The 12,117-nt window shown below is 38.4% G+C and overlaps 1 protein-coding gene across 1 annotated transcript in view; it reads right to left on the bottom strand.

Moving 5' to 3' along the window:
• Positions 1-12,117, bottom strand: part of Tmc1 (transmembrane channel like 1) — a 117,463-nt gene that overhangs the window by 17,561 nt on the left and 87,785 nt on the right. Inside the window, exons 15-16 of the mRNA XM_057777616.1 lie at positions 8,565-8,632; positions 3,274-3,513 (exon numbers count right to left, since the gene is read on the bottom strand). Of these exons, the coding sequence (XP_057633599.1) occupies positions 3,274-3,513; positions 8,565-8,632 (308 nt within the window). The remainder of the gene's footprint in view (positions 1-3,273; positions 3,514-8,564; positions 8,633-12,117) is intronic.

Below are 12,117 nucleotides of genomic sequence, written 5' to 3'. Positions count from 1 at the left end.
GCAGTCTCATCTTAGTACACACAGAGAAGCAAAGTATTTAAGAAAATTACAGCTTCAGAAGAATTTTTAATAATGGACTTCTAAAATTTTGATTGAGTGGTATTTTATGTGTAGCAATTCAAACGCTCCCAAGACAGCTGCTCTGGGAGGACGCTCTCTCTGAACTCGGTATTCAGTACACTCAGTTTTTAATTGGCTTTGGAAATGAACACAAGAAATAGACTGTAGGGATGAAATCGGCAAATAACCCAACATATCATCCCACACCACGGCTTCTACTCATTGCCCAGCTGACTTCATTTATCAGAGATCTAAGTGGCAGCTGCGCTCCTGCAGGAGGAGCCTTGCACACACAGATCCCTCATGCTGGACAGCTCCCAATGAGGACCCCCTGAGGGTTTAGGGTCTAGGGAAATCAGCTCCTCTCAACTACAACAGTGAGAGCAGAAAGCTTTCTCTTAGTGTGGAATGTCTAAAATCCGGTAAACTACTCACGGTGCCAAGTTAATTCCTTTGAATATGTATATTGATCCTACTATAAAAGGTTGTAATTCACAGAAAATTGAAATAGGCATGTTTTCAGTTATGTTAGTATAGTATTACATATGTTCATTTTTGGTTTTTAATCTTTTGATATTTAAGCAAAATGGATATGCCCCACAATTCCCAGATCAGATGGAGTTTTTTCCCCCACTTCAGATTGGATAAATACTGTCTTTCAAGAGACACAGTGTAACCCCAAGTAGTTATCAGACTATGGATTACAGTGTTTTCCTTTACAACAGACAGATTAGAGTTGATACGTAAAATCTAACTGAAAGGGACTAATGGCGACAAAAATGTGAAGCACTGTGCTCACTGTTAAAGCTCCACATGCTTGGATCCAGTGGATGACCTCAGATTGAGACCTCTGAACATGAACAATTGAACACGAACAAGCATGAACAAATGCCAACATGCTTGCTGTTATTGTTTTAGATCTGTGGGAGAATGAGCAGCATTTAATGGATAAATATGTCTAAATTTTTTATGCCATATAGGATGATTGCTTTATAGGAAAAATATATAATTGATACAATGTAAAAAGAAGGTCAGGGGAACTGAAGAACTATAAACTGTTCAGAATCATTGATGAAGATGGGAGGAAGCTATCAGATTGGAGGAAACATGGTTGAACAATCAGAAACGTTTTCCTCATGTTGTTATCAAAGAAATAGTTTTAAATTAAATCCCCTAAATAGTGACTTTAACAATTTTCTAGAAAACTTAGCAGAATGTGTTGGAAAAGTCCAGCAAATTGTTTTGCTGGGTAGGTAAGTGGGCTATATACATCTTAGCTGAAGACACACCAATATCCTGAGAACAACCAGACAGCATTAGTGTCCTCAAATTCAAATTCGAGGTCAAAATTCAAGTTTCATATTAACCTCTTTCAAATGCATTGTTGCCGGTTTGCTGCCCGGCCCAGGTACCAGATGTGGTCTAGGAACCTTCGCTTGGCAGAAGGGTAACACCGCAACACCCAGTTCCTAAGGGTAGCAAACCACAGGAATTGTGATTGTCTCATTCTAGAACAAAGTAGCCTTACTGACCTTTGGAGTGGGGGAGAGAGAGTTGAGCATTGGCTTGCTCCACAGGAAGGAAGTTGCAGGAAAGCTACTAGAAAACAGCAAACCTCTTTCTGATGCCCACTGTCAACATGCAGTGCTTTCTGATCTCAAAAATTACAATATTGATGTCATTGCACCTAAATGTGTCAATCAGAAATATATGGTAAAAGTCACATACTATGCCATTTTTGCCGTCCCTTGTTTCCTAGTGTAAATCGGTGTAAGTTGGTTTTGCCGAGGAACCCAAGAAACCAGAAAGCCAGAGGGAATACAAATTAAGAAGCTAAAATTGTATAAACATTGCATGTTTCTGCCTGGTAATTCAAGTCTGGATCCAGCTGTGTCACCACCCAGCTTGGCATTTAGGTTTCCCTCACTTTGCATAAAAGAGCAAAGGTTCACTCCAGTGTTTTGCTGGGGAGGATGAAGATCAACTTTCTAGTAAAAGGTAAAAACATCTTTATAATGTACCTTAGATACAAACTCACATGGGTAAGTTTCATTAATGGTAGACTTTTCAAGGGTTTGTTATTTGAATTTTGCTTTTGGGTTAATATGTCAGCTTCAAGACTGCAGTTTCCTGTTTAGTCTCCAGATGTCACTGTCTGCATTTCAGTCTACTTACCAATAGATATGTGAGCATATGTATGCTTGCACATGCATGCTCAAGTGTACAAGCAAACACGTAGAGAAACAGAGGGAGATGTACAAGGCTTATCAGTTTCCCAAGTCTGGTAGATACCAGATAATTCTGAACTATTTTAGGAACAATAACGGAGGGAATTATTGGTGTGAAAACATAGTAATTAAAAACTTAGTCTTAGGCAACAAACATTCTGACTTGAGAAACCCCTTGGGTATGACAACACAAAGGGAAAATTCTATTTGACCATTAGAACACTGGGTCTAGCATTTACAAGACTTCCTGCCTTTACACCCTCTTCACATCAAATGCATGCCTACAAGAAACAACATGTAGAGATAACTGGGGGACTTGTGGGTTCATGAGTAACTTTGAGAAAATGAAATCCTGTCCTCAGGATCCCAAAGACACTGTTTCTTGATGTGTATTTCAGAAAAACCATAGAAAAGCTAGCTTTAATGAGTCAAAGTGCTTTCTGAATCTTGATTATTGATTGGAGTGACACACGGGTAGAAAAATTGTGAAAGGAGCATACCAATTTTCAATTTATGAAGTCCCTTTGGATCACAATATATACAGCTCTCTTTCAATATGCATCATTATTTAATAGTGATTCCACCTCTTATTCAATCAATGGGAAATTATTTTTTTCAAGGTCCACATGAAATCTAACCAAAGCCGATTTATGTGTGGATCTAATGATGCTATAGCATCAGGAAAACACTCATGTCTGCACTAGCATAGTCAAATGTTGCTCTTGGCTCTCCCAAATATGGAAACAGCAAGGCTTAGCATCTATATTGTATTCTTACAAAATATTTCCCCTTTATGACTCTCAAGAGAGACAATAGATGGGAATTGTCTGAGATGTTCCATGTCACATGATGACATGACTACCAAAGAATCACATTTCTACCAAGGACAAATGTCATATTTTTAAAAACCTGTACAGTGAATGACCAATCCCATTTCAACCCAAAATAAATACTAGGCTCAAGTCAAACATGAACTATGAGAGACCTGAAGGGCCCACAATCAAAAGATGGTGGGAGGGAGACGATCATGTAGAGGACTGGCATGGTAGACAGGAAGAGGATGAGCAGCAGCATGCCAAGGTAGAAGTTGTTGGATCTGGAAGCTTTAAAGACTCTGGCCTCAGGAACATTACAGCACATCACAGCCCAGCACTGGAAATACATGGATGTGTGGAGCCTGAGGATGTTGATGCCTGGAAGGCTCGGGGCAAAGAAGGAGCCCATCCTAGAAAGGAATGAGAACACTGCTCAATTCCAAGTCCAACGCCAAGTTGCACACAACCTGTTCATTTTACATTGCTCCTCTTACCAAAATCAAAATCCATGTTGCTAGACACAACCATAAATACCATGTCTATAAATAGTCCCATTTAGAAAAAAATAACTCGTTTAGTTTGATGAGAAAGTTCATTTGCACAGTAACCTGAGTTTCAATATATCAATAAAAACCAGAGAGAATGCTATACTTACTTCACAGAGTAGAGCTCTATTTTTCAAACTGTCCCAAGTATAATAAAATCTTTATATTTTTAGAACTTTAGTTTTAATATTTTGTACTTCCTAAGTGCACATAGTAACTGTTTAACTAAGTGTGGTTACTTTTAATTGTCACCCCGACACAAGCTAGTATCAGCTGGGGAATATTGAAAGTATCAATCAGGGATTGTTTAGATCAGGCTGACTTGTGGGTATGTCTGTGGAGAATTATCTTGATTACATTAATTTAGAAAGACCTGAGCCCTATGGATGGCACCATTCCCTAGGCAAGAAATCTGAACTAAAATAATATGAGCATGTGTATTTATATATTCATTCATTGTTTTCTGCTTTGTATTATAGACAGAATATGACTAGTTTTTTCAAGTTCCTGCTACCTTGACATTCCTGATATGATGAACTGTCATCTGGAATTGTGGGCTATAATAAGTCATTGGTCCTGTCAATTGCTTTTGTAAGTGTATTTTAATCACAACAGGGAGAAAAACAGAGGAACTAAGGCAGTGAAAATTTTGTATACTTAAGAAACATTTTTTAAATAGGAAGAAGAAATTATTGCACTTTAACCATCCTAAAGTTAATCCTTTCCTTTGAAAAGTGAAATCTTGCCACAATTGCAATTATGTTGCTTGTAGGATGCCATAATGAACTGACTGCAAACTTTGTAAGAAGTTATTTTTTAATGGGAAGATAGATTTTAAAACATCACTGTGTACATTTGCTACACATCACTGTGTAACTAGCAAGAGAGAAGTTGGCATTTAAAAAAAAAATAAGTTACTAATTGTTCCAGTTAATTAGAATTACAAAGCTTAGCACCTGGGCTGATCAGGTCCACCTTGTTCTAAAACTCAGGGTTGTATGTGTGACTTGTTTGGACCAATAAAAGAAGATTCCGTATAAGATGCCTCAGTGCTGGGAGAAAACTTGACCAGTCCTATGTGGTTTTGTGTTCTCTTCCAACTGCCCTGAGGGTAATGTTCCAGGTAGAGGCTATTCCATCAGCAAGCACTTCTAAAGTAAGGATAAGGCATGGTATCAGAGCTCTCCCTCAGCTTACACCAGATATTTTATTGCTCTATGTGGTGAAGATGAGAGGGGTTGTGTTTCATTTATGTACAACCTGAGCCCAAGATGAAATTTTGCACACAATTCAAAATCTAGATTTTCCTAAATCTACCTACAACTGTGTGTGCATGTGTGTGTACATGTAAACATTTGTCATATGTAAGTAATTTATAAAACTAGAAGAATGTCCATCAAAGCCTATAAACACTTACTCTACGATGCATTTGTGGTTGAATGTAAGATAGTTGTGTTATGCATAATAATGATTTGATTATTGTTTTCATTTGGAAGTTAAGCATAATATAAGGAGATATGATTGTGTATCAAGCTGATAACAAATAGACTTTTGATGACTAATCTTGGTTGCCAACTTGGCTACATTTGAAAGTGACCCAAGCAGCTTAGCATACCTGCCAAGGATTTTTCTTGGTTGGATTATTTGAGCTGGGAGACCCAGCCTAGATCTTCAACATTTGAAATTAGAAGATCCATTTTACATCTAAGCCACACCTTCTGGTGACATGAAAAGACATGGAACAACGAATCTCATGCTTTCTTTCTGTCTCCTTGCCCTCGATCTCACCGGCTCTCAATCTCATCTATACTGAGGTATCCCTTCCCTGGTGTTAGAACCTACTTCTTTGGAACATTAGTTAAAAGCTTGTCATTGTATAGAACCTTTCTGAGACTCCATCATCAGATTGGGACTGCTAAGATTTCCAGTCTCGTAGACAGAACTATCAGATGATCTTTGGCCTTTCTGTCAGGATACAACTATAGCTGGACTACTCAGACCACAGCCTGTAAGCCACTCAAATTATTTTTAAAATACATAGATGTATTTTATAATAATATAAATATAATAAAATTGTATTATAATATTTTAAATGATAAAATATTTATAAATATAATAAAATACATATGTATATGTTTGTATTTTAATCTATTAGTTCTGTTCCTTAGGGAACCCTGACTAATACAGTAGGTACACAATAATTTCATAATAAACATGGACATGATATGCACATGACTGACAGTCATCACTTAAAAACACAAGTCCTGGCACAATAATGCCTCGGTCTTAATGTCGTCACCTCATCTTGGTTTGTGACTTATAATCAGCTCATCCCACTAAGTCCCTTACCCAGACCTAATGCCATCATCTTTCAGCTAAAAAAATAAACCATTATGCCATCTTAGCTTCATAAAATGACTTTCTTTTAAGATGATAAAAGCAAAGGAAAACATTTTTATTTGGCCCTCCTTGTTGCTCCAGGGGCACACATGTATCAGGTAAATTACTCAACCCTGAGCACGTGAGGGGGTAAAGGTGACAGGTCTGGATGGACGATGCTTAATGGATCTGAAACTCTCTACTTTCCCATCACTGTCTAGTGTCTACTGCCCCTTCTATATTCTGATCTTTTAAAAATATTATGTTTTTTCCCATTTCAGCATATTACAGAAATATATGGTATTTAGTTTCAAACTAAGTGTATCAATGAATTAAATCACAATGAATGTTTTCACTTTGGCAATATCTGTGCAAGTGATCTACAGTCTTCGGCAACTCTTAACACAATAACTAAAGGTCTTGAGTCACAAACTGATGGGATGGAACATAAAAATCCCTATCATGTTTTGATTATTTCAATAGAAAATGGCTAACAGGCACTAGCTCCTCATGTTTATAAACCAGCAGGATCATAGTGTGTGTGGACCCTGTGCAGAAAGAATATATTATTCTTACATGTTACCCTCCTCACACCTTCCTACCACACCATATCCCCATACCCTCATCACCTTCCTGGAAGTTAGGCAAAGAATATCCATGCAAAGTCCTGACCTCATGGTAAGGGGAAGAATAGGAGTTATTTTGCCTCTGAAACTCGGGAATGTGTGCTTCTCTGTTACAGTCACAAAACACAAATCACTTCCTGATCTGGAGAGATGTTTCATTTATGTTTAGTCTACTTGACTGAAAGACAAAAATTGGTATGTAATTTAAAACCTAGACTTTCTTAAAATTATATACCCTTGTACCTAAAGTCCTAATTGAATTCACCAGAGGCGAGCCTGACCAGTGTGAAGAATGAACACTAAGTGGCAATACAGAGATTTCAAGCATGAAGTTTGCTGTCCATTTACAAACTGTAAAAAAAAAAAAATTATATCTTCTCAGTATTGTAGTATGAACAATAGCAGAATCGTGACAAAATTACAAGCAAAACCAATCAGGGTAGTAATTACAATGACTTTTCGAACAATAACAGTGATTTCTGCTGTGTTAGCTCGAGAAGAACACAACAGACATTTAGTGTAAGTCTACACAAGTGGCATCAGCTGTCCAGTGGCATCGGTGGCATTGTATGGACGCCGCAGGTAGGAGGAATGGGTTTTACAACACTCCAGTAGCTGTGCTGTCTACTTCCTGCCATGGAAGAAGCTTCTCCTCCATGGGGGCTGCTCCCTCCCTCTCCTGGGTCTGTGAGTGCTTAGGTTAGACCTCCTTGTCATTCTTCCCTACATAGAAAATAAAGCAACTCTCTGGACACAGGATCCATATTTACAAAACATAGAAAGCAAGGGAGGGGACAGGAATTACATTCTTAACCATGTCTGACATGACAATTATGAAGATATTTTTTTTAATTTGTACTGGTTCACCTATGGAGGCATAAATTCAACAGATCCCATTGATGGAATGATGGAGGCTTGGGAGTGGCCCCTTTGTTACTGAAGCAAAATGATTTTCCCGTTTGCAGAGGGCTCCAGGCTCTGTCAGCATACATTGAGTCTAATGATTCTGACTGGAAGATGTGCATGATATATGATGCTAATTTTTAAAAGAAGAGAATGAACACCAGCTAAAGCTATTCTGGTGCCTGTGACAGGACAGTGGTAGAGTTAACCCTCAGTCCCTGTCCCCAGGAAGAAAGAGCAGCTTCCCTGTAGCTGTGTGTGGGTTGGGACGCTCAGCAGAGAGCGACAGATTCTAAGACACAGCATCCCCAGATGAATTGCATGCTGTGATTCAATTTTTAAAACTCAAAGCTGGCTTTCACTCTATCAACTTATCATAACCTGTCAGAATTGCTAGTGAAAATGCCTCCACTTAATAGAAGATATGACATCCTATCCACATCAAAATAAAAATTCCCTTGTGCAAATGGCCCTGCTCAACACATTACAAAATGAAGATCTTATTTTTAACTTGAACTTCCTAAAATATGTGTTGTATCTAAATCTATAAGGTGCTGGATTTGATAATATTTTTTTTAAAAAATAGTTGTCACGTATGCTTTTATTATGTTTAAAGGTGGAAAGAAAATGTTACCAGTTTTTCTCAAAAGCCATTACAACATAGTTCATTCCTAACAGGAACTAATGTGATTGACTATTGATGAGTGATAGTTTCCTGTTCGATCCTGGTGTGACAGGATATAAGAAGAGAATTTTTAAATCAATCTAGCGGAAAGAGCATAGACTCTCAATTTTTATTGAAGGAGAACTGATGAAACAGGCTGATGATTTATTACTTATTTATTATTATTTATTTATTATCTATCCACACCACCCATTTCTACCAAGGAAAATAAAGAACTGGAATTCCCACAATGGAGTCTTCTCTATTCCCAGCTACAGTTCCTTCTACAACAATGACCTGGGAGACATTTCCCTATGTGCTTAGATGTCCAACAGCTGACATACCAGATCATGCCTTGGTTGAAGATCAGAGCGAGGACGTTGCCACTGATGTCAAATTCTGTGTATGAGGGCTAAAGAAAACACACACACTTGTGTTAGCATTTCAAATTGAAAACAACTAGCAAGTAGCTTCCCATCAATATACCTAAGCCTACTACTTCCCTTCAACAGTAGCAGAGCAACAACTGGAATACACAAAACTAGAAGGATGTCACACTTTTCAATACACAAAGACTCATTTTAAAACCAGTCATAGGGTTGGCAAAATGGCTTCATGGGTAAAGGTGCTTGCTGCCAAGCATAACAACTTGCATACAATCTTAAGGCCTACGTCATGGAAAGAGAACAACAACAACAACATCTTTGAAGCTATTCTTTGACCTTCACACATGTGCCCCCACGGTATGTGTGTGACATCCCCAAATGAAAGTATGATGGGGTACTGTCATCTACTTGATGACAAAAGTAAAAGCTGTATCTAATCACTAGAAACAGGATGACAGTATATTTTTAAGGCTTTCAAAATCTCACTTTCTTTGATCTGGTAAGTTCACAGGTAGGAATTTGTCTTAACAATGTCATCAGAAAGCCTGATAAATTTTAATGAGGAATGATGAAATTATTTATGTGGCCAACATTAGATACATACATATACTTGTACCATGGTATATTGTTGCTGATATCTCTAACCAGTTTGGAAGACTATTAAATCAGTGAAAACTGTGTTCTAATGATAAATAAAAATATATAATAGCCTACTATATTAGTATAAATTTTTAAAAAAAAATCTTATGGGGAACTATCAGTAGAAAAAAAAGACCAGTAAGTCATCAGCAAATGGGAGTGACACAGAATTTTGTATATTTAAAAATTTTTCAAAAAAATGTGAATTAACTTTACAATAAAGTAAATATAGAAAAAGAAATAAAACAAAATATAGAAAATACTAAATGAAATGTCTAGCTATCATGACATAAAAAATCCTGTCCAACTCAGTGCAGCAGCTCCAAGTTGCTCTTGCATAGAGACCCCCAATACTATTGCAGTAGGCGTCTATCCAAGGGCAGCTTATCCAAAGGCTTCCTCATAAGACAGTATCTATCCTAGTAGGAAAGCTTCTAAATCAATGGATTTTATGTTAATTAGCATGATCAATACAATTGACTAACAAATTGAGCATAGGAATTAAGAGGGTCAAGAAAATTACATGAGAGAAACATGGGAGTGGCAGGTTCCTAAGAACACTGCAGATCCTACTCTCTTCAGCCATAACAACAACTCCATCCCTCAACACACTCATACATATACACACATACACATAAATATGCACACATACTAGCATGCACACGTACATACGCAAATACATGCACACTCATCTACATATGCACATACATGATACATACACATACATGCATACATCTATACATGTATACACGTGGGCACATACACATAAACATACCAGAGTGACAAGAGAGTATCTCAATATTTATGCCTGAGAACCAAGGGGCAGTATGGAAATAAAAAGGTAGAAGGAAAGGATAACCAGAATGCATTGTATACATGTCTGAAATGGTCAAAGATCTAACTTAAATTATGTTAGAAGGCACATGTAAAAAGATAGAATAGGTCTTTGACTTGAATACCCAACAAAGCTATCCCTATCATGGCCTCTTCTCAAAACCCTTATGAATTCAAGCCTCATATCACTTTCCCCCTAAAACAAAACTATTTTTCCTTCACAACTTATAAATATGGACAGTCTACCTTGAAACAAATCCAGGGCATAAATAGCAAACATGCCAGAATAATAATGTTTAAACAAGATCAAATGGCAAGATGAGACAGAAGGAAGAAAAGCCCTGTGTGTTCAAAGATGACCTGGATAATTTCAACATAAACTTATTCGAGACAGTGTTAGAGGATACATGTAAATTACTTATTTGGTCTGAAGTTTTACTGGAAGCATAATGTTCACTGGATACAAAAGGTTTAGCCTAAAGCTTGTGTTCTAAAATCAACAACAAAAAAGTTTCCTTCACCTCACAAGTCTATGGGAGTAGAGATCTAACTTAGCTGATAGACACAAAAGCCCAGCTGTACACCCTAGCTCCAGAATAAAATGGGTTCAGTGGCGCATGCCTGCCTGTAATCTGCACATTTGGGAGGTGGAGGAAAGAGGATCAGAAAGTTCAAGATCATTCTTAGCTACATAGCAAGTCAGAAGCCAGCTTTTTATATGGAAGACCCTGTATAGATAGAAAAGAAAAAAAAGAAAGAGAGAGGGAGGGAGGGAGGGAGGGAGGGAGGGAGGGAGGGAGGGAGGGAGGGAGGGAGGGAGGGAGGGAAGAAGGGAAAGAAAGAGAAAGATAGAAGGAAAGATGAATAGAAGGAAGTCAAGAAAGAGAGAGGGGAGGGAAGGAGGGAGGAAGGAAAAGAGAGAGGAAGAAAAGAAGGGAGGGAGGGAGTGTGAGGGAGGGGAGAGAAAAGAGGGCAGGGGAAGAAACAAGAATTCCTCTAATTGGGCAAAATGCACTCCAAATCTCTCTGTTCGCTAGAGGGCTCTCTCCTGTGCCACCGAAGCCTTTTGCCTGGAGTATGATTTTTGCTTAGAGCCTGTGTGATTCCCCAAACACATTGGAAAGCTGTTTAGTTAGGCGATCTGCATCATCTGTGGCCTGGAACGGCTTCCTGTTGCCTTTTTAAGAATCAAACCTTCAATTGTGGTTGCTTTGGGCATCAGGATTTAGCCAAGTATGGAGCATGTAACAAATTCAACACTTTAAGTTCCTACTCTTTTATTTTCCCACAATGTCATTTTGAATGAGATATTTGAGACCTAACTTGCTGACTAGAAAAGCACAACGGAGGAGCTCAGTGCTCTCGACCACTTGTAACAAAGGACCGCAGTTCAGTTCCCAGCACCCACATGGCAAACCTCACAAGTAACTGTAACTGCAGCTCTAAGAGCCCCAACACCTTTTCTGGCTTCTGAGGGTACTAATACACATGTACCACACATTTGAACATGTAGATACTCACACATCACAAAAAATACAAAAAGAAAGAAATCTTTATAAGGAAAGCATAAGAGACAAACTGGGAATCCTCTGGCCTCCCCATCACAGCAGAAGCAACTGAAGGAATAAGCTGTTGGTTTTCTAAACTGACAGGAAACAGCGAGGCTGCAAGGGTGCCTTCTGTGTTCTGTAGTCTTCTGTATGGACACTTAACGTGGAATTACATTTGAGCAGTATGCTCTGCCCCAGTGTTTCCCGAGTGCTTGAGAAGGGCCAGGCACTCATCTCTTGGGGACCCGGTTTTTGCACAGATAAATCAATGAAATGAAGTAGGCCTGGAGCCAGCATGTTACAGCCCATAAACTGAAGATGAAGGCCATCTGCTTTCCAGAAACTATTTTATTAGAATAAAGCTGCACCTACTCTGTCGTGCGTTGTCATTCATGGCTTTAGATTAAAGCAAAGCTGTTGACTGAAGCAGAGAGAGTATCATTGGCAAAGTCTACATCATGGCCCATCCCTTTTCAGAAAAGTCACCA

This window comes from Chionomys nivalis, chromosome 8 (assembly GCF_950005125.1).
Source record: "Chionomys nivalis chromosome 8, mChiNiv1.1, whole genome shotgun sequence".
Lineage (NCBI taxonomy): Eukaryota > Metazoa > Chordata > Mammalia > Rodentia > Cricetidae > Chionomys > Chionomys nivalis.
Note: the sequence above shows the minus strand (reverse complement) of the source record. Positions and strands in the feature narration are given on the sequence as shown.